General features: G+C 33.3%; 2 protein-coding genes across 2 annotated transcripts; both read left to right on the top strand.

Annotated features, from left to right (window-relative positions):
• The first annotated feature begins 17952 nt into the window (after positions 1 to 17952).
• Positions 17953 to 18480, top strand: LOC130980331 (uncharacterized). Its single transcript, XM_057904023.1, has 2 exons — positions 17953 to 18094; positions 18173 to 18480. Exons 1-2 carry the CDS (start codon positions 17953 to 17955, stop codon positions 18478 to 18480), a joined length of 450 nt encoding a protein of 149 aa, XP_057760006.1.
• A 7444-nt stretch (positions 18481 to 25924) lies between these two features.
• Positions 25925 to 27017, top strand: LOC130982171 (glycine cleavage system H protein, mitochondrial-like). The gene is made up of 4 exons (XM_057906054.1): positions 25925 to 26181; positions 26258 to 26346; positions 26425 to 26595; positions 26678 to 27017. The coding sequence occupies exons 1-4, from the start codon at positions 26067 to 26069 to the stop codon at positions 26804 to 26806; spliced, it is 504 nt and encodes a 167-aa protein (XP_057762037.1). The 5' UTR covers positions 25925 to 26066; the 3' UTR covers positions 26807 to 27017.
• Positions 27018 to 27515: the final 498 nt, after the last annotated feature.

Raw genomic sequence — 27515 nt, 5'->3', positions numbered from 1 at the left:
AACATCTACAGAAGCCATTTTCTTTTTCTTATAAAAGGTGACAGAAACCTACAAAAAGAAAAAAGAAAAGAAAAATAAAAAAATACGGTCTCTAAAGGGAGGAGACACGAAGCCAAAAAGCTACAAACCAACCTATCTACCCGCAAAATAAAAGCATGCAAACACAAGGCGTATCATAAGAGGAGAAAAGCTAACCTTTATCTGAAAAGGTGGAGGTTGAAGGAAGCAGAAGTCTTCAAGCGCAAGAATGCAGCACGAACGAAGAACAAAGCAAATTTGAAAAATTGCAGAAACGAAAAAATGAAAGAGAGGGAAAGTATTTATGAACATGCTAAGGGGCATAATGGTAAAAACGGAGCAGTCATTAATGAGAGTGCACCGTTACCAAAGCCATCAATCCCTAAGTGCATCCCTAACGGACACGACGCTTGAATAGACGTAACTGTCAGAAACAAAAGGTCGCGAAAATCACGTCGGTTTAAAAACCCGTGTTTACTCCGAGAAAGTCGGCTACGAACCCGAGTTAAATACTTGAACCCAAGCACTAAAGGAATCTTGGGCTCAAGTAGGGGCACTGTTCATACCCTGGCACAATAATGAAGTCCCAGGTCCAAATAAAAGGCCTAGTCCAGAGAATTGAGCCTTACTAAGCACCAACCTTCACACCAAGAAGTCGGTGCCAAACCCGACTTACTCCCAAGAAGTCGGGACGGAGAATAGTTGGCAGATAAGCACTCATTCAAATGAGTAACTACCCCTAAAATCTCTCTAACTACTTTATCGAGCCATATCTTAACCTCCCTAAGATAATGGGACGGTTAACACCCTAAAAATATGGCACTACTCCAACGGTGGTTATTGGCTCACCACTATAAATACACTGACACCCCTCAGGTATCTCTAAGCCCAATACTCTCTAGACCTACTCACACCCTTGCTAACTTAGGCATCGGAGTGTCTTTGCAGGTACCACCCCCCATTCACTCACGAGCGCAAGTCGAAAGGAGGCTCCAACGTGCAAACCAGCTCGGAAGCCACCATCCGCGGACGATTGGGCCAAACAAAGCCATCCATCTTATTAATCTCCGGTTACCCACCGTAACAGTTATTATGTCTTGTGTCTTGTACCTGTGAGGTACCCCTTTTTAAGTTGGATTAGCACTTAGAGTGAAAAGTTAGGTATTAATATAACCAAGTCAAGTTAGGATAGAACTTGAGAGGGAAAGGATTGTGTCAATCCTGTGAAATTGGTGTATGCAATATTTTAACTATAGTGAAAATTTTACCACTGTTGTGGTGGAGATTGGATGTAGGTTGCATTGCACAAGGCAACAAAACTAGGATACACGCTGGTGTCATTCTTCTTCTCTTTTTTTATGTTCTATTTTCTGATATTTATGAGACAAAATGAAATTGTCTCATAAAGTTTCCGATGCACAGTTCAAACAGAATCTAAGTGAAAGCTTATAAGTAAAGGTTTATTTCCTTAAGGTAAAAAAGGTAATAGATTAAACCCCCATTCTCTAAGCCTTCTACAACCTTCAATTGGTATCTAGAGCCAAGGTCTCAAGAATCAAACTTCACCGCTTGGAGCAAAGGTCCAATGGCGAATAACTTGGGCACAGCCACAGCTGCCTACACTCTAACAGAAGGCCAGTCAAACAACAGGCCTCCCTTCTTCAACGGGAAGAACTATGCCTACTGGAAAGAGAGGATGCAGATCTTCATCCAATCTATTGATTACAACATATGGAAGATTGTTGTAAGCGGCCCCAAAATTCTAACAAAAACAAGTGCTGATAGAGTGGTGACTCTAAAAGAAGAAACTGAATGGAATGAAAATGACAAGAAGAAAGTGGAGCTTAACGCTAACGCCATCGACCTTCTACACTGTGCTATCAGCTTTGAGCAGTATCGAAAAGTGTCAAGATACAAGACAACCAAAAAAATCTGGGAAAAACTCTAGGTTACACACGAAGACACCAAGCAAGTCAAAAAAATGATGATTGATATGCTGCAAAAAGAGTATAAGATGTTCAACATGAAGGATGGAGAAAGTATTAATGAAATGTTTGAGAGATTCTCAATCATAATAAACAGCCTTGATGCTATGGGTTTAACTCACACAGAACAAACTCTAGTGAGAAAAGTTCTTAGAAGCCTCACAAAGGAATGGAAAACAAAAGCCACTGTTCTAGCCGAGAGTAACAACCTAAGTCCCATAACCTATAATGAATTAAGAGGAAAACTTCTTACCTATAAAATCACACACACAAACCAAGACTCAAAGAAAAGGAGAATAACTCTTAAGTCAAGAGTTGAATCAAAAGAAAGTGAGTCTAGTGACGATTTTTCAGATGATGAACTTGTGTTTTTTACTAGGAGACTTAGAAGGATAATGAGGAACAAAGACATGTACAAAGGTTCAAATTCAAAGGAGTATAAGAAGGACATGAGTAAAGTGATTTGTCACCATTGCAAGGAGGCTAAGCATCTCAAGTACAACTATCCAAAACTCAAAAAGGAGGACAAAAGAAAGAAAAAAAAGAAGTGAGTGCTCATGACATCTTGGAAAGTTTGAAAATGATTTGGATGAGGAAGAGGACTCAAAATGCGAAGCTCAAATCTGCTTCATGATTGGTGAAGATCAACTTGATGAGGTAAATTACTATGACTTGCCCATAGATGATTTACATGTCATAATTGATGATCTCGCACTAAATTCTGCAAAACTACTGAAAAAATACAATAAATATAAATCTGAAAAAGAAATGTTGAAAGTTGAAAATGATTTTTTTTTTAGAGAGAAGGTGAAGGAATCCGAATGTGCTTTGGACATTATTGAAGAAAACAGATTTCTGAAATCTGATCTTGAGAAACTAAAAGGAAAGCACATTGTGGATCATTCTCAAGAGCTTATTGCTGAAAATGAATGATTAAATGAAACGATTAAAAAATTGAACAATAATTTAGCAAAATTTTCTCAAAGTTTCAGCAACTTGGATAAATTACCTGCAAATCAAAGACTATTGTTTGAAAAATCTGGGTTAAGATATGTGACAAAAGATAATGCAGTTTTTGATAACCTTTCAACAAAATTGATAACCTCTTCTTCAAAAATAAAATCCATCATGAATAAATATGGTCTGGTACATGTTCCCTCCTATGAAGAGAAATTTGGAAAATATTATTTTGATGAAATTGTATCATTTTCTTCAAGGACTAAACCTGCATCAAACAAGTCGGGTCTGGGCTATATCTCAAAAAATGAAGTTGCTTTTAAAAACCCACAATTTTTTTAAAAGAACTTCACAATTGAGAAGCCCATATGAGATTAAAAATTCTGGTTTAGATGCATTTACAAAAAGGAAAAGCAACAACAAAAATTATTTTGTTAGGAGAAATGCTTATCCTTTAAAAATTAGGAAAACTCAACCTTTTAATCATTTCCAACATCGAAATAAACATCAGTTTCAACAACATATTTCAGGAAATTATTATTTTAATTGTAAGAAAACTGATCACTCTTACTTACAATGCTTCCTTGAAAAAAGAAAAGTAGGAAATCAAATTTACAATGTTGTTTGTGACCTTAATGCACTTGGACAACCAAGGTGGATTAATTTCAAAGGATCCAAATTAATTTGGATACTTAAGGTCGATTGAAATGATCATATGCAGATTTGCTTAGCATCCAAGAAAAAAAAAGATATGTGGTACTTGGATAGTGGGTGTTCTAGGCACATGACTGGAATGTCAACTTTTTTTATCAAACTAAACAAGTATGATGGAGGTTTTGTGACCATTGGAGATGATGGAAAAGGTAAAATTATTGCTGTTGAAAAAATAGATAATGATTACTCTACTTTTATTGATGATGTCTTTTTGGTTAATGGCTTAAGGCATAATCTTTTGAGTATAAGTCAATTGTGTGATTTGGGTTATTTGGTGACTTTCAAAAGATTGGAGTGTTGTATTGTGAATGAAAAGATCAATGATGTATTGTTCATTGCTAAGCGTTGTGATAATGTGTATGGACTTACTCTTGATGAACTAAATGATCAAAATGTTGCTTGTTTTCACTCTAAAGAATTTGAAAAGTGGCTATGGCACAAGAGATTGGGCCATGCTAGTATGTTTCAAATGAACAAGCTTGTCAAGAAAAGATTAGTGAGAAGTCTTTTTTTGATAAAATTTGACAAAGACATCACTTGTGATGCTTGTCAAATGAAAAAACAAACAAAGAATTCATTTAAATAAAAAAAAAGACATCTCTATTAAAAAACCACTAAATGTTTGAATCTGAATATGCTTCTTTCTTTGACATTATGCTCTATCTATTTTTTCTTGGAAGTTCTTGATCGATTTATTCTTCAATTCACATATATACTGGTCTTTAGTTATTTTTTACTTATTTTTAATTTTAAGTTTAATTATTTATTTTTGCTTCATCAGGTAGCTTCAATTATATGGTTTTCATTTTTTTTTTATCATGATCATCATAGTTCTTGTTAGAGTGTGACTGAAGATTGTTCATTTATCACTTTTTTCTTACATTAAATTTTGTGTTGTATTTTTTTTTTAAATTGTTTCCTCTTATTGTGATTGAAATTTTGTGTTTGTTCAGATAATTTCTGTTCTGTTTCAGATCTTTTTAAGAGAAGATAAGAAAAAGAAAGATAGCTTTGATTTCTGTTCTTGTTCTATTTTACTATATAAATGCATATATGTAGAAGAAACTGTGTTGTGTTGGATTGACTTTTTATTAAAATCTAATTAACTGATTGTTTATTTTAGTGGATCATATTCTTTCTTGAGTTTGTATTTAATGGACCATATTATTAAAATTTGAGTAACTGATTATTCATTTTAATGATACAACAAATTTGATTAACTAATTATACAAAATTGAGAAACTGAGAAGCATGACTTTTGTTACATGACTGAAACTATTGCATTTTTCTCGTCATGCTTCAATTAGTAGCTTTTTTAAGTAATTTATATGATGATCTTCTTTATACAATATTATCATATGATCCTGTAAGCTTTTTATGTGCTAGACATAAATTTTTTTATAAGTGCTAACATTTGTTATTTTATATGATTTTGCCTTTATTATGATTTTGTTTTTACTGTTGTTATGGTTTTATATATACTCTCTAACTATTATATTTAATTTATACTCTCTAACTATTTGATCTCTTTATTATCCTCCACAAGTATATATCTTTAGTTATATGCTTTGTGTTTTCAATGTAGGTTTGTTAAAATAATTTTATGGCTAGTAATGTTAGAAAAAATACACAAAATAATAATGTTGCTCCTACCGATAATGAAATTAAAGTTTAAAGTAATGCTAATTTAACTTTAGAAACTTCACAAGTAACGGATAATAATGTCTCAAATCCAAAAGGATCAACTCCTGTTGAATGTGACAATAAGGCTAATGTTAAGAGTGTTTATTGGAAGTATTTTAATCATTTAAAAATTGACGGTGAATAGAAGGCAAAATACGAATTTTGCAAGAGTGTGCTTAATGCAAATTCGAAGAATGGTACCAAGTCATTGAGAAACCATGTGGACCGATATTGTAAGAGAATAAAAGTGGCGAACTCAAGGCAATCATCAATTTTTGAATCACTAGCAAAGCAAGCACAAGCGCACAAAGTAAATGAAGATGGCTTTGTATTTGACCCTTCAAAGACAAGAAAGTGTGTGACCGAAATGATTATCCTGCATGAGTATCCTTTGAGTTGTGTGGACCACCATGCACTGAGGTGAGTGTTTGCATCAATGCAACCAACATTTAAAATGCCTAGTCGCAACACAGTTAAAAAAGACATCTTGAAGATGTTTGGGGATGAGAAGCTGAAGTTAACTCTTCAACTAGATAAAAATGATAGTAGAGTTACAATAACTAGCGACATGTGGACTTCCCATCAAGAAAAAAGGTTACATGGTTGTCACAGCTCACTTTATCAATAGTTCGTGAAAGTTGTAAATGCGCCTATTGAGGTACTTCAAAAACTTCATAAATTTTTATACATTGCATTGTTTTTGTATGTTGAGGTTCGTTAATCTAAAATGCATACATGTTTGTTTTATTTTTCAACTTTTGTTATGTTTTTTGTCCCCATACAAGTGAAGTTCTTACTCAAACATTAATAAAAATATTGTTAGAATGGAACGTTGATAGAAAACTGTCTACTGTTACATTAGATAATTGTTCTATTAATGATGCTATGATAGATGAACTGTTGGGGCGTCTAGATTCTTCATTTTTTATGTTGGGGGTAAATTGTTGCATATGCGTTGTTGTGCTCAGATATTGAATTTGATTGTGAAGGATGGTTTGAGTATAGTTAAGGAAAGTATTGAAAAGATTCGTAGTAGTGTATTGTATTGGACTGCAACGTAGAAAATGAACGAAATTTTTTGTGAGTTGGTGTGCTAAAACAGCGATTCTATTTACTAAGAAATTGGTTCTTGATTGTCCGACTAGGTGGAACTCAACTTATTTGATGTTAGAAACTGCATTGTTGTATAGAGTTGTCTTTCCTAGGTTAAGGCAGAAGAAACTCCAATATAAAATTGTGCCAAGTAATGAGGAGTGGAAACTTGCCAAGGCAATATGTAATAGATTGAAGTTGTTTTATGATGTTACTCAACTGTTTTCTGGCTCTAAATTTCTGATTGCCAATCTTTACTTTACTCTGGTATGTAAAATAAAAGTCTCATTGAATGAATGACAACTTTCTAGTAATTCTTTAATTACTAATATTACTTCTAGCATGAAGAAGAAATTTGAGAAGTATTGGGATGAGATTCATAGCATTATGGGTGTTGTTGCTATTTTATATTCTAGGTACAAGATGGTTGGGGTTGAGTTTTAATTTAAAAAATATATCTAGATCCAATAGAATGTTCCAAAAAAATTGACAGAATTCATCAGTTGTGTAATGAGTTGGTTAATGAATACAATCAAAAAATGAGTTTTGATGTGTCATGTGTTGGTACAAAAGAAGTTGATGAAAATGAAAATATAAGCATATTTGGGGGTGATGATTATACGGTGTATCTTAAAAGAAGAAAAATGACAAGGGGTTCATGTGTAAATGTTGAGTTTGATCATTATCTTGAGGAGGAAATTCATCCTCAAAAGGATCCTAACTTTAATGTTTTAAAATGGTGAAAGAACAATCAAATGAAATTTAAAGTTTCGGCAAAAATAGCCAAGGATATATATGTCATTCCGGTATCCACTGTTATTTCTGAATATGCTTTTAATACAAGTCGTGTAATTTCTCCCCATCACGAAAAGCTCAAAAAAAGCATAATTGAAGCTTTGATGTGTGGCCAAATTGGCTGTAGACAGTTTTAGAAAATAAAGTAATATATTACTTAATATTTCATTTATATTAATTTTTTACATAATAGTAATTAATTTATTAATTGCTATTTCTTTTGATTTTTAGGTATGAATCTTGACTTTCAAACCTTTAATGATGATGAAGATGTGAAAAGTTATAAAGAATAAGGATTGAAGACTTTTTTATATTTTAATGATGTAATTTCTTTATGTTTGTTATTTTAATTTAGTTATTTGATAAGGTATGAACTTTTTTTAAATTTCAAGTTATTTGACATTGTATAAATTTTATGTTTGTATTTTAATTTATATATGAATGTGTAAAAATTAAACTATTATTAAATTTTTATAGGAGCGGGTAGGCGCGGGACTGGTTATAGTAGAGTAGCCTACTACCCGCGGATAAGGGTGAAGCGGGTAGTAGTGGAGTGCAAGGAGGGCGAGGCGGGATCGGGTAGGGCAAAAACTCGCCCCACTGCTACCCCTTATCCGCGGGTAGAGATAGGGTAGGGTTTCTACTCTACCCATTGCCAGCCATATTTAAGCGGATTAGTAAGCTAACTACTAAATCAATCTAATTTGGTTTAAGTGCTACTTTTATTATACACAAATAAATTTCTAATAAAATAAAAAATTTTCAATATTTTTAAAAAAAGTATATTAATTTTTAATTTTTAAAAATATATATGAGAAATTAAATTATTTAAAATGTTGTTTCTTATTTTATTTAAAATTAAATTATTCAACTTTAAACTAATTTAAATATAAAATTATTATATATATACAAAATTAACCACAAAATTTATAATTATATATTTATGTATTTTACATGTGTTATTTTAAATATTTTTCATATATTTTATATTTTATTACTAAATAATTTTTTACTGCATATTAATATAGTCGCTTAGAATATCTCTCCTTTAATTTAATTTTCTGGATTTTATTTATTATAAATTCTTTCGTCTTGCCGTTTTCATGTTGGGTTATCATAAGCCAACCTGAATTTATATATATTTTAAAGAGTTCTATTTTAAACAAAATTAATGTTAGTTGAACGTAAAATTAATTTTAAAATGGGATTAATTTTGGTGTAATTCAATAAAATAGAATTTTGAGTGATTTACATGTTTGCAGAATCTTTGTTTTTCGCAAAATACAAAAAAATTGACACATTTTTTGCAAAATGTGAAAAAGTTTAAGATTGTTATACATTAAGGTCGATTTGTTAAAGAAAAAAAATTCCACCAGAAGTTGAATCCATCCCATCACAAAAAGTTTTTTTTTAATTGAAAAAATCTAAAAAAAGTGCAAATTACAAAGAAAAAAATTATCATTTCTGTGGATGAATATTCAAAATGTCGATAAAATTATTCAAAAAAATAAAAATAACATTTCACACATAAAAAACAAATTCTGTATAACAAAAATATCCAAATCTTAATAAATGACTATTCTAAAATTCTCTTTATTATTATTATTATTATTATCATCGGTATTATTTACACCCTCGTCTCAGCATCACTTTAACTTTCTCTATCTCTTCTAAGAAACAAATTGTTTATATCCTGACCCAAAATATAAGCCAGGCCTAAAGTAGGAAAAGTCTAAAAAGATCGTCGCCAAATAAGATAAGACAAGACACCACAAAGAAGTAACTTCCCATTGAAAGAATTATAACTAATCTTTACTATCTCTCAAGTCTCACTCACTTCTAGAAGAATATCCTAACAATTCCCTACTTAAAAGGGACGGTTATTCACCATCAATAGTGGAACTACTCTAACGGTAGTTATTAGTTTATCACTTATAAATACACTTATACCCTCAAGTAAAATTAAAATCTAATCTATTATTTGTGGCTCAGTAAGAAGATGTTTAGTTGGGAGGATAGGGGTAATTGGCTTTGGCTTTGGCGTCAACATGTTCCGAAAAAGCACAAATTTTTGGCCTGGCTATGTCTTCGGGAGGCTCTTCCTACTGCTGCATTTCGTTTTAGGAGGGGCATTTCGCACACGGATAGCTGTCCACGATGTTTCTCAGGTCAGGAATCGGTATTACATTGTATTCGGGATTGTCCAAAAGCCCAACTTGTTTGGCAAGCTTTAGGGATCTCCGATCAACCAGTGGATTTGATGAGTTGGTTCTTACATAATAGCAAACAGCGCCCCTTTAGATTCTTTTCTGGTCTCTGGTGGATTTGGCGTTCGAGGAATAACGAGATCTTTCATCCTCACGACCATTGGACCACAGACAAGGTGATTGGTATGGCTTTGTCCTTGGAAAAGGAGCTCCGAAATATTTTTGAGTTGCAACGACTGTCTATCCCCTCAACCATTAGTGGCTCTTGGATTCCCCCCTCAGTGGGTACCTTTAAGATTAATTGTGATGCTAGCTATCCTGGCAGTGGTGCTCGAGTTAGTTTTGCTTGTGTTAGCAGAGATTGGAAGGGAAGGTGACAACGAGGCTGTCTGGGAACAATTGAGAGTCATAACATTTTGCAAAGAGAGTTGTTTGCTATTTGGAGAGGCTTTCTTTTAGCATGTGACTCGGGACAAAGAGACATTATATGTGAGACAGATTGTGTGGAGGCTTTTACTATTGTCAATAATTTACAAGATTGCTCTGGGTTTATTGATCCTTTGGTGTTAAAAATTCGAGATATCATGTCTTGGAAATGGCGTGCTGATCTTCGGTTGATCTTGAAAGATGCAAATACAGTAGCAGACAACATGGCAAAGACCACAATGAGGACCCTTTCTCCCCAAGTGGAGCTTCCGTTGCCTTGGAAAGAATTTGAGAGTAGTACTCAACAGGACTGCCTTTCTTAAGCAGTTTCTTGTTTTTTTTCTCGTTCTTTGTTTTTATTTATTTTCTTTTCAGTCACCAAAAAATCTAATCTATTATAAATCTACTTGTACTATTGCTGACTTAAGTATCGGAGTCTCTTATAAGTACCATCCTCACCTTCTTACACGGAATTCAAACAGGCGACACCTCAGCATTGCACAAGTCAGACCCAAATTAACATTTTAATCACCAATCAACACGCACTAAATAATAGAATAAGAAGTAGGAATAAAAGAAGAGCTAGCTTGCTTCTCTTGTTCTTGTGCATCATATTTAAGCATGGCATTGGAGTTTTCTCATTAATAGAACAAGTAGTTGGATATAACTATACCATCTCAAGTGTGTGTTGGGCCAACCGTGGGGAGATCTCGACTACCGGGGAGATTTCGGGGAGGAATCAAGTGAGAGAACATAAGATGAGAATACACCACATCTAACTCAAAACCTTAAGGTGTCAAGTAAATGGGTCTCTCATCTTATAAACTCTTCACTCTTCTATGCTTTCTTTGATATGGGACTAACTTCAACACTCCTCACACTTGCAACACTAACAATCTCCCCCTCAAGTGTGAGCCTCCACATCAAGCATCAACTCCCCTCTAGCTCCTCCACCACCATGAGTATTCGTCCATCACACTGCCGCAAAACACAGCGGGACACGCCGCCTGAACCACCTTTGCCGGGAAGACTTTCGATGCTTCACCTTGAATACCCTTTAAAACCACCAGACCGATTAAACCATCGGCTCTGATACCACTTTGTTGGGCCAACCGTGGGGAGATCTCGACTACCGGGAAGATTTCGGGAAGGAATCAAGTGAGAGAACATAAGATGAGAAGACACCATATCTAACTCAAAACTTTAAGGTGTCAAGTAAATGGGTCTATCATCTTATAAACTCTTCACTCTTCTATGCTTTCTTTGATATGGGACTAATTTCAACACTCCTCACACTTGCAACACTCCTCACACTTGCAACACTAACAGTGTGGCCTCTGACCATTTTGAAAACCACTCTTAATTTAATCAACTCTTCTTCTCTCTATGTTAAAATTTCATGCCTTAGACTCTCTACTAGGTAATAACACTTTAAATTATTAGTGTTCTTTCCTATCCTCAATCATTTTTAAATTTAAAATTCTCAATCTTCATATCTTCGAATATGAACGGTAGAATAAAAAAAAGAAGATTTAAAATTAAACTTTAAAATACTGAAACCAATTTTTATTCTCTTTTAAGTGATTGGAGATGAAAGAAAAGCATTTTATTCAATATCCTAATTTTGAAGGAAAATGGTAAGAAAGGAAAAAAGAAAATAAAGAGAAAAAAAAAAGATTTTTGGACGATAATAATAGTGACGGTAATAATATTAACAAGGATAATTTAAAATTAAAATAATTTTTTAAGATATAGATATTTTTGTTATATAGAGTTTATATTTTAGAATAAAATATTAGTTTTAATTTTTTGTGTAAATAATTATGCTAATATTTTGACTTCTGAATATTTTTGAGTAAAAATAGTATATTTTCAAAATAAAAATTTCTCCCAAGTACTAGAAGTTCAATTTTAGTTGAATGGTTAGACTTTTATGTTTTAAGCAATACTTTTACATATTATAAAATATTACTTTTGTATTAAATTAAAATAATTTAATATAACATACGTGTAAGGGAAATGTTTAATAAATTCTGGCTTTAAGCTCTACATCACACTATACCTTATTAAACATATATATTATCTAAATTTAATTGACTCAAAATTTTCGAATTGTAATCATCTACAATCAGATTAAATTCCTAACTAAAGTATTTGTTTCTAGAAATTAAGATAGGTCTGTCCGAATACACTTCAACCCGATTCAACCTCCTTGATGCGCAGTTGCCCACTCCTTTTAATTTTATACTTCAAAACAATGTTATACAACTATGTGAATGAATATTCAATATAAAAAAGATCTATATCATTATTGTAGTACAAAAATTCTAATTAGATTTTAAAAAATATTTAATTGAAAGTCAAAGAACTAAGTGTATAAAAAAAAAAAAAAAACCTATATGTCATTGCAGAAATTATTTTTAATATAGAAATAGAGATGGTGTTTTGATTGAATATTGATATTTGAAGTGTATTACAGTATTATGGAACTCATTCAACACGCCCCTCACGTGTTGCACCATGCCCCCCACATGTTGGCCAATACGCTGCCACGTGTCCAACACGCCTTCCACGTGTTGACTTTTCACCTACAAAATCTACCTATCTGTAATTATACCAAATAATCCCATTTTCTAAAAAAATACCAATATTTCTTCCATATAAAAAAAATCAGCCATGTCATTGACCTTCTTTTTAGAAAGCTTTCTAAAAAAAACAACTCATGCATCTAGGTAAGTCTAAAACTGTGTTTATTAGACACTACAATAGAATATTATATTCGAATTAATAGAATAGAGATATTAAGATTTATTTTTTATGCATTATGTTTAAATATAATGTATAAGATACTAATATAATATTTAGTATTATGTTTTGACACACATAAATAAAACTAAAATATTATTCAAAATTACTAAAATAGATATATCTCTAATATTCTCCTCTCTCTTTCGCTATCTCTCACCTTTTTTTCTGTTGCCTAATTCTTTTTCAATTGCCAAAAGATGGTAGAGGATAAATTCTGATTTTGCTAATTTAGTCTCTCCTCCTTCTCCTCTTCAAAAATATAAAATATGAAATTTTTAGCTATTCTCCTCATTTGACACTATCACTACAAGTCTCCTGCCGTCGTAGTTGCCAACCCACCACCAGTGACCTCATTGTTCACTCTCTTTTCTATCAACCACTACTCGTGAAGAAGAAATTAGAAGAATACGTTGTTATAGATGTCTTCTTTTTCGTTCATCAAGTCCACCAAAGCTACCAACATTCAAAATTGTGTGAATATAATTATTTTTGTATTTTTGTATTTTTTTTATTTTTTTGCTTCTAAATTTTTAATTATGTAAATTAAAAAATTCAATACATGTTAGATTCAATCTTTTTACCCTAATTGAAAGAAGAAGAAGAACATAAAAAAAAACATAAAAATAAAGAAAGAACAAAAAAAAAGAATATCTCTCTGAAAACAACGATATAAACAAAAATTTTAAATTAAAGTTTTTTTGTAAGAAAATAAAAAAGAATAATAATAAAATAACAAAAATTATCTATAAAAAATAATTAAAAATTTATATCCACCTCCTCAAATGATATGTCTATCATTGTCTTTTGTTTAAAAATAAACAAAAAAATTATTCTAAAAGTACGGTATCTAATATTCATATCTTTCTGTTCAAACACTTTTTAATTAAATATTTATTGTATATCTCTCTTTGTCCTGTTTAAAAAACAATAGCAGCCTAATAGATCTTTACATATCCACATGGCCATAGTAATTATCAGTTTGATACCCTATGGTTAAAGTCACTCCTAATTTGTCATGTAAAATATAATTCATTCTCCATCTCAGAGTCTCACATGACAGCATAAGGACAAGTGTTCTGAAATTTGGACTTTTTTTTTAAGGGTCTTAGGCTCTTAGCTTGCTACATGTTTGTTTCTTTAGTTATTGGCCTACGCACCATAATTGTCTTACTCATCTTTTTATTTCTTATCAAATAATAATAAATAGAGATATAACAATCAAATTAGGCAGTAAATATTTTGCTAACATAAATTTTTTATTTAAATTAATTAAATATTTTATTTATCAAAATATATAATCCATAAAATATTTATTATTATGTACAATGTGTCACATATCATATATTGAGATTGCGGTCTTAATCAAATTAGATCTCAAGTGTATACACTTGAAACAAAAAATATGAAATTTTAAACCGATCTTAAGTATACTCGAAATATATAATAAATCTCTATTTGTGTGACGCGCAATTAGGATGTGGTAGAAAAGTTCCTTTATTCTCAGGCGAAAATTCAGATGTAGTCGATTTTCACCTAAAATTGATAACTGAGAGTCCTTAGATAATTTAACTAAATTTTCATCTAATAACTCTCAACTATTAACTTCACGTGAAATCGACTACATCTGAATTTTACCTTATTATCAAGTCTCAACACTCGAGATCAACACATTCGCACTTATATTTTAGTGCAGCTGAGATGTGTTTTTCATTTGGAAAGAATTTGTTTGGAGAGTTTGTTTGCATATTTTTAAAAACATATGGCAAGTTGACCATATATGTATGCTCAGAGATATCAAAGTTAATACTCAAATTCGTCCCTGAAAGATACCTCGATCTCTATATTAGTCTCCGAAAGATAAACTTAATCAAAAGAGTCCCCGAAAGTTACATGAGTGAATCAGGTTCGTCCTTCCGTCAAATTGCTTGATGACATGGCTAACGTCTGCTCATGTGGGACGTTAACTGCCATGCTGGCAGAGAAGGAAAACGACGCCGTTTTGAGTGAATGTCTAGATAGACATGACTTGGCGTCGTTTTGTGGGCAGCGTAGATTCAAAACGTTGCAGAGTAGATTCACCATCTTCCATAACAAGTATCTCCATGTTTGGCTCCAAAATGTTTCGTCTCCCTCAAGCCATGCCCTAACCTCTTCACCTTGCATTCGAACGTCGCCATCCACGTTTCTCGTTGTTGGTTGACGATCAAAGCCGAGTAGGTGTTGTTACTGAGAACAGAGGTCGTCGGCTCTGTTAGCAACATTAATTGTGGAAGAAGCAATCATGACGGTTAGAGGTAAGCATTAAAATTTTTTCCTTTTTTTGAAGTCAGTTTGTAGCGTGATGACTTAGGGGTGGCGTTGTGTATGTCTCTGTCTGATTACGGGTAGGGGTTTGAGGAGGCTAAGGGTTTGTGTGACTATTGTTGAAGTGTCAGAATGCATTGCTTTGACTGCCGTTGTGATGATATTGAGTTATGGGTCTTTTATTTTAATGAGGGTTAGTTTTCGTTGTTGCATGTTTGTGTTGGGGTTAGGGTTTGTTATGTTATGATTGAGAATAGCTAGTTGCAATCTGTGTGGGCTAAGAATGTTTTCTTTTTTCTGATTGTAGATGGAAGGTCCTCCGATGACCTTTGTGTTTCACCATGGTGGATTGTTTAAGAAGAATGCGGAAGGAGATATGGTATATGAACCCGATAATACGGAGGTGTTGATAGGGGTTGAAGGAGACACGCTTGACGTCTTCTTTGTAAGGGGTTATTATAGGGAGTTGGGTTACATTGAAGCTGGAAACTGTTGGTGGAAAGATCCTGGAGTTCCCCTTTCATCAGGGTTGAGAAGCTTAGTCACAGACGCAGACTTGGTTGCCATGTGCAAGGATTGCAGAAGAAACCACAATCTAATCAATATATACCTGGAGAATTGTATTTCTCAGCCTTGTATAGTAGACCACATTGAGGAGGAAGTAGTGAATGTGGAAGTAGAAAGGTTGAAACAGGGGAAGTATTTCGAAGCTAAGAAGTGCAGTTCCCAACCTGTGAAGAAACCCACAACAATGGATCTTGAGTCCAACAAGCAAACCTCTCACCCCAACAGAACAACCTCACAGCCCAAGTCACAGCCTAATCCAACAATGAAGCCCATGTCTCGGCCCAATAAACCAGCCCACCAGCTCAAGAAGACAACATCTCAGCCCAAAAAGACAACAGCTTAGCCCATGAAGCCTGTTCCTCAGGCCAAGAAGACCAGTTATCAGGCTAAATCAGTCCCACTTCAATCAAATTCATCATCAGAGACAGCCAATAACTCACAAGGGGCAAAGGACAAACAAAGTAGCAGTGGCTACAGAGTCACAAGATCTAGAAGACAAGTGAAGGAAGCTCCCCTCCAGGAAGATGACACTTACTCTCATGACTCTTATGAGAGTACTGAAGATGAACTGTATAGGCCTCCAAAAGTTGTAAGAGACAACCTCTATAGCAGTGACAGTGACAGTGACTCTGGGAAGGGAAAAAGAAGTGGAGAAAGGGACAGCAGGTCTGAAGTCAGAGAGAAGCACAAGCCCCCTAAAAAAATATTAGCTGATAAAGAAATAGACACTGATGATTCTAACTATGAGGGGTCTGAAGATGAAGAAAGCTCTGAGTCTGGTATGTTAATTCCATTAGGGTTACTTGTTTTTTGAACTATTTTGCAAATGTTATGGTATCTTATGTTTTCAACTTTTTGTTACCAGATTTAGATGATAATGATGGTGCCTCAGATGCTGACTCCTGGCATTCAGAGGATTCTGATAAGGTGTTGGAGTCTGATGAAGAATCACCAGCTGTATACCCTCAGTTCAATGAGAAAATAAAGTTTAGGCAGTTGAAATTTGAGGTCAGTATGGTATTTAAGTCCAAGTCTGAATTCATGCAAGCAACTATGGATTATACAATCCAGTGGGGTAGAAATATTTTGTTTTCAAAAAATGACAAGGTTAGAGTTAGAGCTGTCTGTAAGTCTGAAGATTGTCCATGGGTAGTTTACTGTGCATGTAATAAACAAGATGGATATTGGCAAATTAAGACACTAGTAGATAGTCACACTTGTCTAAGAAGGAGGAAAAATAGAGCTGCAACCCAAACCTGGACCCTGAGTAAACTAGTACCTAAGCTTAGAAAACACCCTACCATGAAGCATCGAGAGGTTTACGACTCGTTTGTTAGAAAGTGCGACGTCTATCTGAATAGCACATGCATTACAAGAGCTTTGAAAGCCGCTAGAAAAATAGTGGAGGGTGATGAGATAGCTCAATATGGGTTGGTGTGGGACTATGCCAATGAGTTGCTGACTAGTAACCCCGGCTCCACAATTCAAGTATCTGTTATCCCCATGCCTGACAGTCCTCCCCTGTTTGATCGCTTCTATGTTTGTCTTGATGCTTGCAAGAGGGGGTTTAAGGTAGGTTGCAGACCCTTAATTGGTCTTGATGGAGCGTTTCTGAAGACACTACATGGGGGTCAAGTTTTAATAGCTTGTGGACAGGATGCTAACAATCACATATTTGTGATTGCTTATGCCATAGTTAGTGTTGAAAACAAAGACAATTGGAATGGTTCCTTGAGTTACTGCACAATGACCTGGAAGACTACAGGGAGAACAAATGGTGCTTCATTTCAGACATGCAGAAGGTGAGCATTTTATTGACTTACGACTAGGAATTAGTAGGACTATTTTGATTTAATGAAGTTACATTGAGGGATGAATTTGATTTAATGAAGTTATTGTAGGGACAATTTTGATTTGACATCTTCTCGTGTCTGTTTTAACTTGCAGGGTTTAATATCAGCTGTTCAGGAAATGTTTTCCAAGGTACACCATCGATTCTGCGTCTGGTATTTATGGCGCAATTTCTCAAAACAATGGTCAAGCACTGAACTGAAAGATATGGTTTGGGAAAGTGCTCGGTCTAGGACAACAATTGAATTCAATCGAAACATGAACAGAGTGAAGCTAATTAATCAAAAAGCCTGGGAATATCTCGACAAATGACCTAAAGATGCATGGACAAAGGCCCACTTTAGTGAACTTCCAAAGGTAGATAACATCTGCAACAATGCTTGCGAGTCTTTCAACGCGAAAATCAAGCATGACAGGGGCAAGCCGATTCTGACATTAGCTGAGGAAGTTAGAAGAATCATCATGAAGAGTATTGTTGACAATCGGAAGAAGCTAGAGAACTATCAAGGGATTCTCCCCCTGTTCAGCAGAGTAGACTTGAAGCCATGACAACGTTGTCTAGCCACTGGGCTCCTCAATGGTCTAGTGATGAAAAAGAAGAACTGTATGAAGTTCATGGCTGGCCAACCAATATGGTGGTTGACCTGGAAAAGCACACATACAGCTGTCGCTTTTGGCAACTCATAGGTAACAAATTCAACATTTACTTATTGTCATCTACTTTTACGCACGATCTTTAAATAATGATTGATTTGTCTTTGTAAGGGATGCTGTGTATGCACGCAATCTCGGCTATACAGGATAAGAATGACAAACGTGCTGAAGACTATTGTCACGACTGGTTGAAGATGGAAGCGTACAGGAAGACTTATTGCTTCAATGTGAATCCAGTGAAAGGTCAGGATCTGTGGAAAAATACTCCACACCCAGCTCCCGTCCCACCACCATTTAAGGCAAAGCCTAGAAGGCCAACGAAAAAAAGGAGAAGGGACAAAGAGGAACAACCTACTGGGTCAAAAACAAAGATGAAGAGGAAGTATAACCCTATCAGATGCATGTATTGCATGAGATAGGACACAACAAGCGAAGCTGTGCAAAGAAGAAAGCTACGGAAGCTGAGGAGCATGCTAGGCAGCTGCAGCTGCAACTAGCTGTGGTTGCCCCTGCTGCAGAAGGGGCTGACCTGAAGCAAGCATTGTCCCAGCTGAACCTAATCTAGCTCCAGCAGATATAGCTCCATCACCAACACAGATTCCAACAGTAATTGATATTAGCCAGTTTGAAAGCATACCACCAACCCAAGAAACACAACAGGTAATCTGCCATATGTGATTTATTTTAAACATTTGTTATTTCTTTTAAACATATCTCATTTCTTTTATAAGCTAAATCTAAATCTAGATCTACCATTAAATTATGTAGGAACAAATCACAGCTAGGCCATCCAAGTTAAAGGTCATTAAAGGGAAAGCCAAACTTCAGTCCTCTCCTAAACCTAATGTAGCCGCACCAGTCGCTATCTCTGCTGAGACAATCAAGAGGACTAGTTCAGCCACTGCTAAAAAACTGGCCGACTTTATGACCTTCGTTCCTACTCCAGGCTTCAAACCCCCAAGAAAGACTGATAAATGACTTTGATTGGTGTTGAAATGTATTATGGTTGAATTTGTTTTTGTGTGAGGATACTCCATGTTTTTTTTGCACAAGGCAATTGAAGTTCCATTATCTACATTTTGGTTATCTATGTAACTGAAAGTTGTACTATGCCCTTTTATTTTAGTCTAGGATACTTTTTAGGTTTTGTATCCTCATGTAAAAGCTTATGACTTTGATGTGGTCCGTATCCTCATGTTAAACCTTTTTATTTTGGTCCTTAAGACAATGTGACATCTAGCCTTCTATGGCAACTCAATGTTTAAGAGTACTTTGACTACTCAATGTTTAAGAGTGATCCGAATTGGTTTGGAACCTTTGAATTGGATTGTGTTGTCTTCATCTTAAAAAACCAAATGCAACATCAATTCTCATTCAATGGATTCATCTTATTACACCATTACATATCAACAGAATTTGCTTTACTTGGAACGAGATAACAAACTACAAACGATCACATTAAGCACAACTACCACAAACAGGAAAACTATTAACATTTTTAATGCTTTTACTTCAGCTTCCAAACTGCCCAGTCTCCATGCCACCTTCAACCTCCATTCATCACAGTCACTATCAACCTGCAGCTCAGCCCCATAATCTTTCTTTCTTCCACCTTCGCCCATCCCTTCATACTCATCATTCTCAACCCACTTAAAGTAGTTGTAGTGAATGCCCTTCTGCAAATTCAAAAATCAGAAAATAAAAAATTAAACAAAACCCCAAAACACAAAACAACATGGAAAATCCTTAACTTCTTACATAACACTCATCCGGTATCTTGGATATGCACGAAATAGTCTATCTGGGTTCTCCGCTGTCCCAGATTTTCTTATCGCAGCCTTCAACCCATAGAAACATGATTCTTCATGGGTTTTCCTCCTGGTTCGCATTGAGGCGCTGGAACCATTACTGCCGTTCGAGAGGAACGACACACCACCACCACGGCCTCCATTTCCTGCCTCCATCGTCGCCCCAAACCAGCAATTTCAACATGAACCCACGCATATGGCCCTCTGATTGCTGAAGGCGACCTATTTATCGTGGAAATTTGGATTAGGTTTCAAACACTTAGGGACTTATTTGAACTGTTTTGCCAAACTTACCTTGTCAACAATAGGTTATGACATGTTGGCCTCTTCCACGTTGGAAGCTAACGACACACGTCAACAGACGTTAGCCAGGTCACCAAAGGAGTTAACGGAAGGACAAACGTGATTCACTCGTGTAACTTTTGGGGACTCTTTTGATTATCTTCCAGAGACTAATATGGAGATCGAGATATCTTTCAGGGACAAATTTGATATTTAACTCAACCAATTAAATTTAAAATTGTTTTTTCCTGATTTCAGGTGTACAACATTTTAAATCTATACAACTCATGTAGATATAATTTATTTTGGATACATTCGAGTTTTTTTTTTTTAAGTATTACACATTTCGGTGTACAATATCTAATATTTATGATTATTTTTTATCCATCTTTTGTACTTAAGATGTGTAAGATCAGTATAAAAATATAGTTTTTCAATTTTTAAATAATCAAATTAATTTTTTTTATTTTAAATTATCAACCAAATTAATTTCTTCATGAATTGATACTTCAATGACATTAACGAAAATCTCATTAGAACCTTAACTATTGCGAGACATATTATTAGATAAGCTGGCACTGCATATCACAAAAAAAATGTTTCAATCAATTTGGTAGACCAATTTAAAAATTATTTTGTGCTATTAAATTTTAATGTTATATCGTGATAACTTTTAATAATTAGAAAAACTAAATCTTAGTCTTTTTTATAAGAATATAATTTAGTTATATGATTATTTCATGTTAATTCACAATTTTAGTTAACTGTTTTATTCATTATAAAGTTACAAAAACTCGTATTTTTGTATTTTTATTTTAGTAGTTAGGAATTGCATGAAACATTTTTTTAGGTATCATATCAACTTACCTAATAATATGTCACATGATAGTTAAGATTCTGGAAAAAAAATTGTTAATCTCATTGACTGATTAGTTGAAGGAGATATTTTTTTTGAAATAAAGGAGCTCAACACAATAGAGTGGAGCAAACGTAAAAACAAGCAAATGAACAACACCTAAAGCAAACACAACATAAAGAAGCTTTTCATGTCATCTCCAGCATAGCCATCAACAACACGAAGAGCACACACCTTCCCACTCTTTAACGCTAAGCAAGGATATATTGATGATTTCTTTGACACCTCTGCTTTCATTCTGAAATATCCTCATATTTCTTTCCATCCAAATGTTCCAGATGACGGTACAGAAACACCTCAACCGCTGCTTATGATCCTTCTTTCTACGCGGTTCTTCTGTCCAGCTTAAAAAGTGGTCCTTCATCAATTCTGGAAGAGACCATAGTCGGCCAAACACAGATATCCAAGCATTTCACACCTGCTAGGCAAAATCGCATCCAAGAAACAAGTGATGGACCTGCTCAACATTCCTGTTGCATAAGACACACCTCGTATCCTCCTGATTGAGGATCCCAAATCGACTCAGCCTTTCCTTCGTGTTCACCCTGCCTATCAGTACAAACCAGGTAAACAGCTCTACTTTCGGTGGAACTAAACCTTTTCAAATGGAGCTAGTGAAGCTGTAGCTGGTAATATCCTCTCCAAGCATTCCTTCTTGTAGCACCTGCACAAAAGAATTAGTCGAATAAATACCAAGTCTATCATATTTCCACACCACTCTATCCTCCTTAGTGTTTACTAGCCTCACAGGTCGCAAAGTCTCATGCAACTGACCCACAAGTCCCAATTTTCACTCGAAGAGCTCTCTCCTCCATAGGAAGTTCTACACCCACAATCCCAATAAAAAAAACACACTGATTTGAAACAGAGAATAGGCGGGAGAACCGATCTTTCAAGGCACCACAATGTAGCCAAACATCCTCCCAGAACCGAGTCTGGTGACCATCACCAACTTCCATGGACAAACTTGTAATCATCTTATCCCTTAATAGTTGATATGTTATCTGCATATCTGGTATATATCCTTCCAATGGCCTCTTCTGGTAGGTAACATCTGAGTGGCCAGTAACTCATCATGCTTCAGATTATTACAGGAGCATACCACCTTTTTCCACAAAGGACACTCTTCCTTCGCAAACCGCCACCACCACTTAAACAAGAGTGCAGTGTTTCGAATCATAGCGTCTCCCACTCCCAAACCACCTAACCTCTTTGGGACCTACACCAACTCCCATCGAACCAATGCCATACCATTCCTGCCATCCTCCTTGCTCAAATGAAACCTTCTCTGCAAGGAAATTAATTTCTCCGCAACCGCCTTCGCCATCTTATACAAGCTCAAGTAATACACCAACAAACTATTTAACACTGACTTGATAAGCACTAGCTTCCCGGCTTTGTTTAGTACCTTAGCTTTCCAGAGGTTTAGTTTCTCTTCTACCTTGTCAATTATAGGCTTTCAGGTCTTGACCAACTTTAGGTTAGTACCCAAAGGAATTTCAAGGTATCTAACTGGGAGGGACCTTCCTTACAACCCCACAAGCTACACATGTGTTGTACCCAGTGCTCTTTGCAGTTGATCGGAATCAAATGCTTATTTCATAATGATTTAAAATCGAAATGACTAACCTTATCAACCTAAAAATTGAGAGGCCAATTTAAATTTATTTTTCTATTTTTTTCCTTTCATTTCTACATGTTAATTTAGCAAAGCTATATATTTTTTATTCAATTAATATTAAACAATAATGTAGCTGACTCCATCTAATGAAACAAGATTTTGTTGTTGTTATAATATTAAACAAATAATTCTAAAACAAAATTACGAATCTTATAAAAATTCACATAATTGTAGTTTATTAGATCACCTGTAATAATAAATCAAGTAAAAACAAACAATATGCGACATAATTTTATTTGATTGGTGGTTGATGAGACAGTGAATCTCACTCAGTGAGATTTTGCTCCTGCAGTCTTCAATGTTATGAGCATTTTCATTGCATGAGCATGTTTGTGTTGAATTGTTGATCAGAGATGTTTTGAAAGAAAAGTAAATTAAATTCAGGTATGGGGTACATTATATTGTTTATTATTATATAGATAAAATAGACACTATGTTTCATAATAAAGTTAGTTTTAAAATCAAATTAAGTCAAATTCTAGTGACTTAACTTTAAATCCTAATTAACAACTTCATTGCCTATGTTCTAATATATAAATGAATTTTAAGATAAATTAATCTATTTTACAAACAAAAAAATGAAAAGTATTTTAAACTTTTTCATGCCATGTTAAACAGTTATTAACAACAATATGAGTCAAATCAATTAATTCGAACCTCACTATATATGGATAATAATGATGATTGCTACTACTGTCATTACTAGTAAAGAATAAGACACACAATTCTTATTGGAGTCCTTAGTAAAGCAAGCAAATACACATGTAATATTATAGGAAACATTTCAAGTGCACCGGAGAGTACCGGTGCACCAATTGTTTTAACCGTTGATCTGAATTAATATATATTATATATATTTTTTATAATTCAGATCAACAGTTAAAATAATTGGTGCATCGGTACTCTCAGTGCACTTGAAATGCTTCCAATATTATATAATTAGATATATATAAAAAAATTATTTTATATTAATAATATATTAAAATTAAATTTTTATTATTACGTCATTGTTTGGTGATCCCTCGTCGACATAACTGACGTAAGAGTGAGTTGGTGTTTTAATTTCTAAAGCTGTGTTTAATTTAGCATGAAAAAAAATTTAATTATTCTGTTGGTTTTTATAATTTTGCGAAATTTTTAATTAGGTTTCTATACTTTTTTTTTCTTTTAATTGAGTCCTTGCACCAAAATTTTTTTTAATTGGATCCCTACATTTTTTTCCTTTTATTTAGGTCCTTATACCAATTCTTTTTTTTAGTTGGATCCCTATAAAATTAAGTCAATTACTACTAAGAGGGACTTAATTGAAAAAAAAAAATTAGTGCAGGGACCCAAATTAAAAAGTAAAAAAGCATAGGGACCTAATTAAAAATTTTACGAAACTATAGGAACTAACAGAGTAATTAAACCTAAAAAAATACGTTTGAGTATATTGAACGTTTTCTTTTTATGTTTGAATGTTTTTTTATTCTAAACATAAAAGTAATTTTATGTTCTCAACGTGCGTTTATAAAAAGTTAGAAATTATAACTTCTACGTTTAAGAAATCATATTGAAATGTTTATTTTTTTTCTTATATATCAATTCTACTCTTTATTTCTCTTTTTGTAATCTCTTTAGTACTCAAATCTTTTAAACATATAATGATATTTTTTTATAAAATTTGTATTTTTTGTTATGAATAAATTTTTTTATTTTTTGTTTGTCTCTGTTAAAATTTGTGAGTGTAATACTTGTATATTAGTTTATTATTATAATTTTATTATAATATAAATTATTGATCCTATTAAAAAGAACAAAATAAATAATAAAGTGATAAATAATTAAAATTTATAATTTAAAATAATATTAAATAAAAGAGTACTTAAAGTACTAAAAAAATTATGAATAATATAATTTAATAGAGTATATTTTGATATATTATTCATATATTATTTTTGTTTTTGATATAAAATATATTTTGTACATTTTTATATGTTATTTTTAATTTAATAATTAAATATTAATTTTTATTATAAAATTGGTTCATAAAATTTATTTAAATATTTAAAATAAAATAATAAAATAATAATTTAAATTCATGTTCTTTAGTAAATTTTTACTTAAAAATAATTTTTAATAATATAATCCAAACAATATTTATTTTATTATAATTTATTTTAATATAAAATTGTAAAAAATAAATCATATTAATACTAATTCATTTTTAATTAAAATTAATTTTATAAAAATAATTTTATACAAACTATTGTTTACAAACTTTAATTCAAACATGCACAAATGCATATGTACGTGCTTTACAATTTCTCTATCAAAGTTAAACTTTACTTTACTAACCTAAAAACAAATTTAAATATTTTCAACTTAATTAATAACTCAGGAGAGAAAAGTGAGTGAGAGCCAAAACCATTTAAAATTTGAAGATAGTGGGTGCTGTTGGAACTTGAAGTAAAGGTATTTCAAACAATAAAAAAGCTGTACATTTATACTTTGGGAATTGAGTATAGGCCAACGTTGCATGATATTTGCTTTGGCACAAATGATTGCAATCTTCTGAATCCATAAAACCTAATTTTTTTGCTGTAAAAATTTGATATATTAATGGACAAATATATGATTTGAAATAACTAAATTTTTATATGAATAGGAAAATAAATACTGAGAAAATTTAGAGTAATAAAAGAGAAAATATAATGTATAATTATGTCTTGTTTAAGATTATGGCTATAACTATTTTTAAATTGTTAATTAAAGTTTTAAAATAATAACTATAAATTTGTTTTTTTTGTTATTATCAAATTTTTATTTGATTGTCCACGGTATTCTTCAACGGTTAAAGGTTAATCCGCTGTGGATTTAAGTTCCATTTAACAATTTATCGCTGACCAATGAGTTGCTGAATGCACAAGTCAGGATTCGAGCTCTCGGCAGATTCTTAATTTTTTTTCTTTCAATTTATATGTCATAGAAAGATGAAACTGTTCGTTGAGAGTAAAACCTATTTTTTTCTTGTCTAAGTGTACAGTGGGCTTTGAGAGCCCAACAATGAAAGAAGGCATTAGTCTTGACTGTGGTTCTGTCCTGTGAAGGAAGCAATTGGTTGATAAGAATTAAATTCGTCTAAAGTGAATTTAAAGAGAGTAATAGTAGCATATGTTTTATGGATAACATTAAAGAAGAATAAGATAGAGGAGACGGTGGAAACACAAAGTATAAGGATGAGGTATTGGCTGGCTACCATACATCCAAGATAAAGGGAAAATTTTGCCAGAGATAAAATAGACACACGTATCTCTCTATCATATTCTTCTTAGAACCATGGCACTCAGGCTGTGGGCTTCTTCAACTGCAAATGTACTCAAACTATCTTCAGCAGCTTGTAGAACTCATCACCTCTCATCTCCCTTCTCTCTCTCCAGATGCTTCTCTACCGGTATATATAACATTCTACCATACACTCTATTCTGTTCGTTCATTTTGTTTTGCTTAATTAATTATCATGTTTGCAGTGTTGGATGGACTCAAGTACGCAAACTCACATGAATGGGTCAAACATGAAGGCTCAGTGGCCACCATTGGAATCACTGACCATGCTCAGGTTTGTTATTACTACACATATAGTTATTTCCAATGAAATTGAAGTAATGAATTCAACAAATTGAATTTGCATAATCAGGATCATCTTGGAGAGGTTGTGTTTGTAGATCTGCCTGAACCAGGTGGTTCAGTGAAACAAGGAGGTAGCTTTGGAGCCGTTGAGAGTGTGAAGGCAACCAGTGATGTCAACTCTCCAATCTCTGGTGAAATCATTGAGGTTAACGCTTCTCTTAAGGAAACCCCTGGCCTGGTATGTATATGTTAGTTACTTACTAAGTCAATATATATTAATTAGCAGACTAACAATTATGCTTATTGTGACATTAATGAAGATAAACTCGAGCCCGTACGAAGGTGGATGGATGATAAAAGTAAAGCCAAATAGTCCAGCTGAATTGGATTCCTTGCTGGGACCAAAGGAGTACACTAAATTCTGCCAAGAAGAAGATGCTGCACATTGAATATCTTCTAATATGCATCGGACTAACTGTTTTTTCACTATCTTATATCATCGTCGTCATCATCATCTTGTTATCTTAATAGATAGCTGTTTCTTTTTTCAACTGCTTTTCCCTTTCTTCTAAACTTTGAAGTTTGAAACCGTTGTACAATGTAATGGAGTGGAATTATTTATGCTAAGAAAAGGTGTTATATGAATAGTTATATTTTTAATATGTTAATGTTAATGTTGTTCTTAGTACAAGTCACAACTAATTTAAGTTATACACAATAAGATGATGTTTCTCAGACTTTGACGTTGATACAAATTGAAGTAGGTTGGACAAGAGAAAATTTTTTCTGTCGTACTTTCAGAATCAGCGCTTTCTTAATTGGAATTAATTTAAATTATGGACAAACTCTTACTAAATCATAATGCAATGCCAATTACCAACCATTTCATTTCTCTCCACCATTTTTCTTTTATTGGCCTATTTGCTAAAACGAACATTAAAATTTCATGGCCCCTAAGGGCTCAATTATTCAAAGATATTATTTACTACAATACAAAAGGAGTAATAAAAATTATCAAGAGCCCGTAAATGCTACAAATTAAAGAAGTAAATGACAAGGTTTTAGTAACAAGAAAAATTATAGAAGGAAGAAAAATTATATTTACAAGAAAGGATCTCACCAGAAATAAGATAAAGAAAGAAACAATGGGTAAAATAA

This window comes from Arachis stenosperma, chromosome 5 (assembly GCF_014773155.1).
Source record: "Arachis stenosperma cultivar V10309 chromosome 5, arast.V10309.gnm1.PFL2, whole genome shotgun sequence".
Classification (NCBI taxonomy): Eukaryota; Viridiplantae; Streptophyta; class Magnoliopsida; order Fabales; family Fabaceae; genus Arachis; species Arachis stenosperma.
Note: the sequence above shows the minus strand (reverse complement) of the source record. Positions and strands in the feature narration are given on the sequence as shown.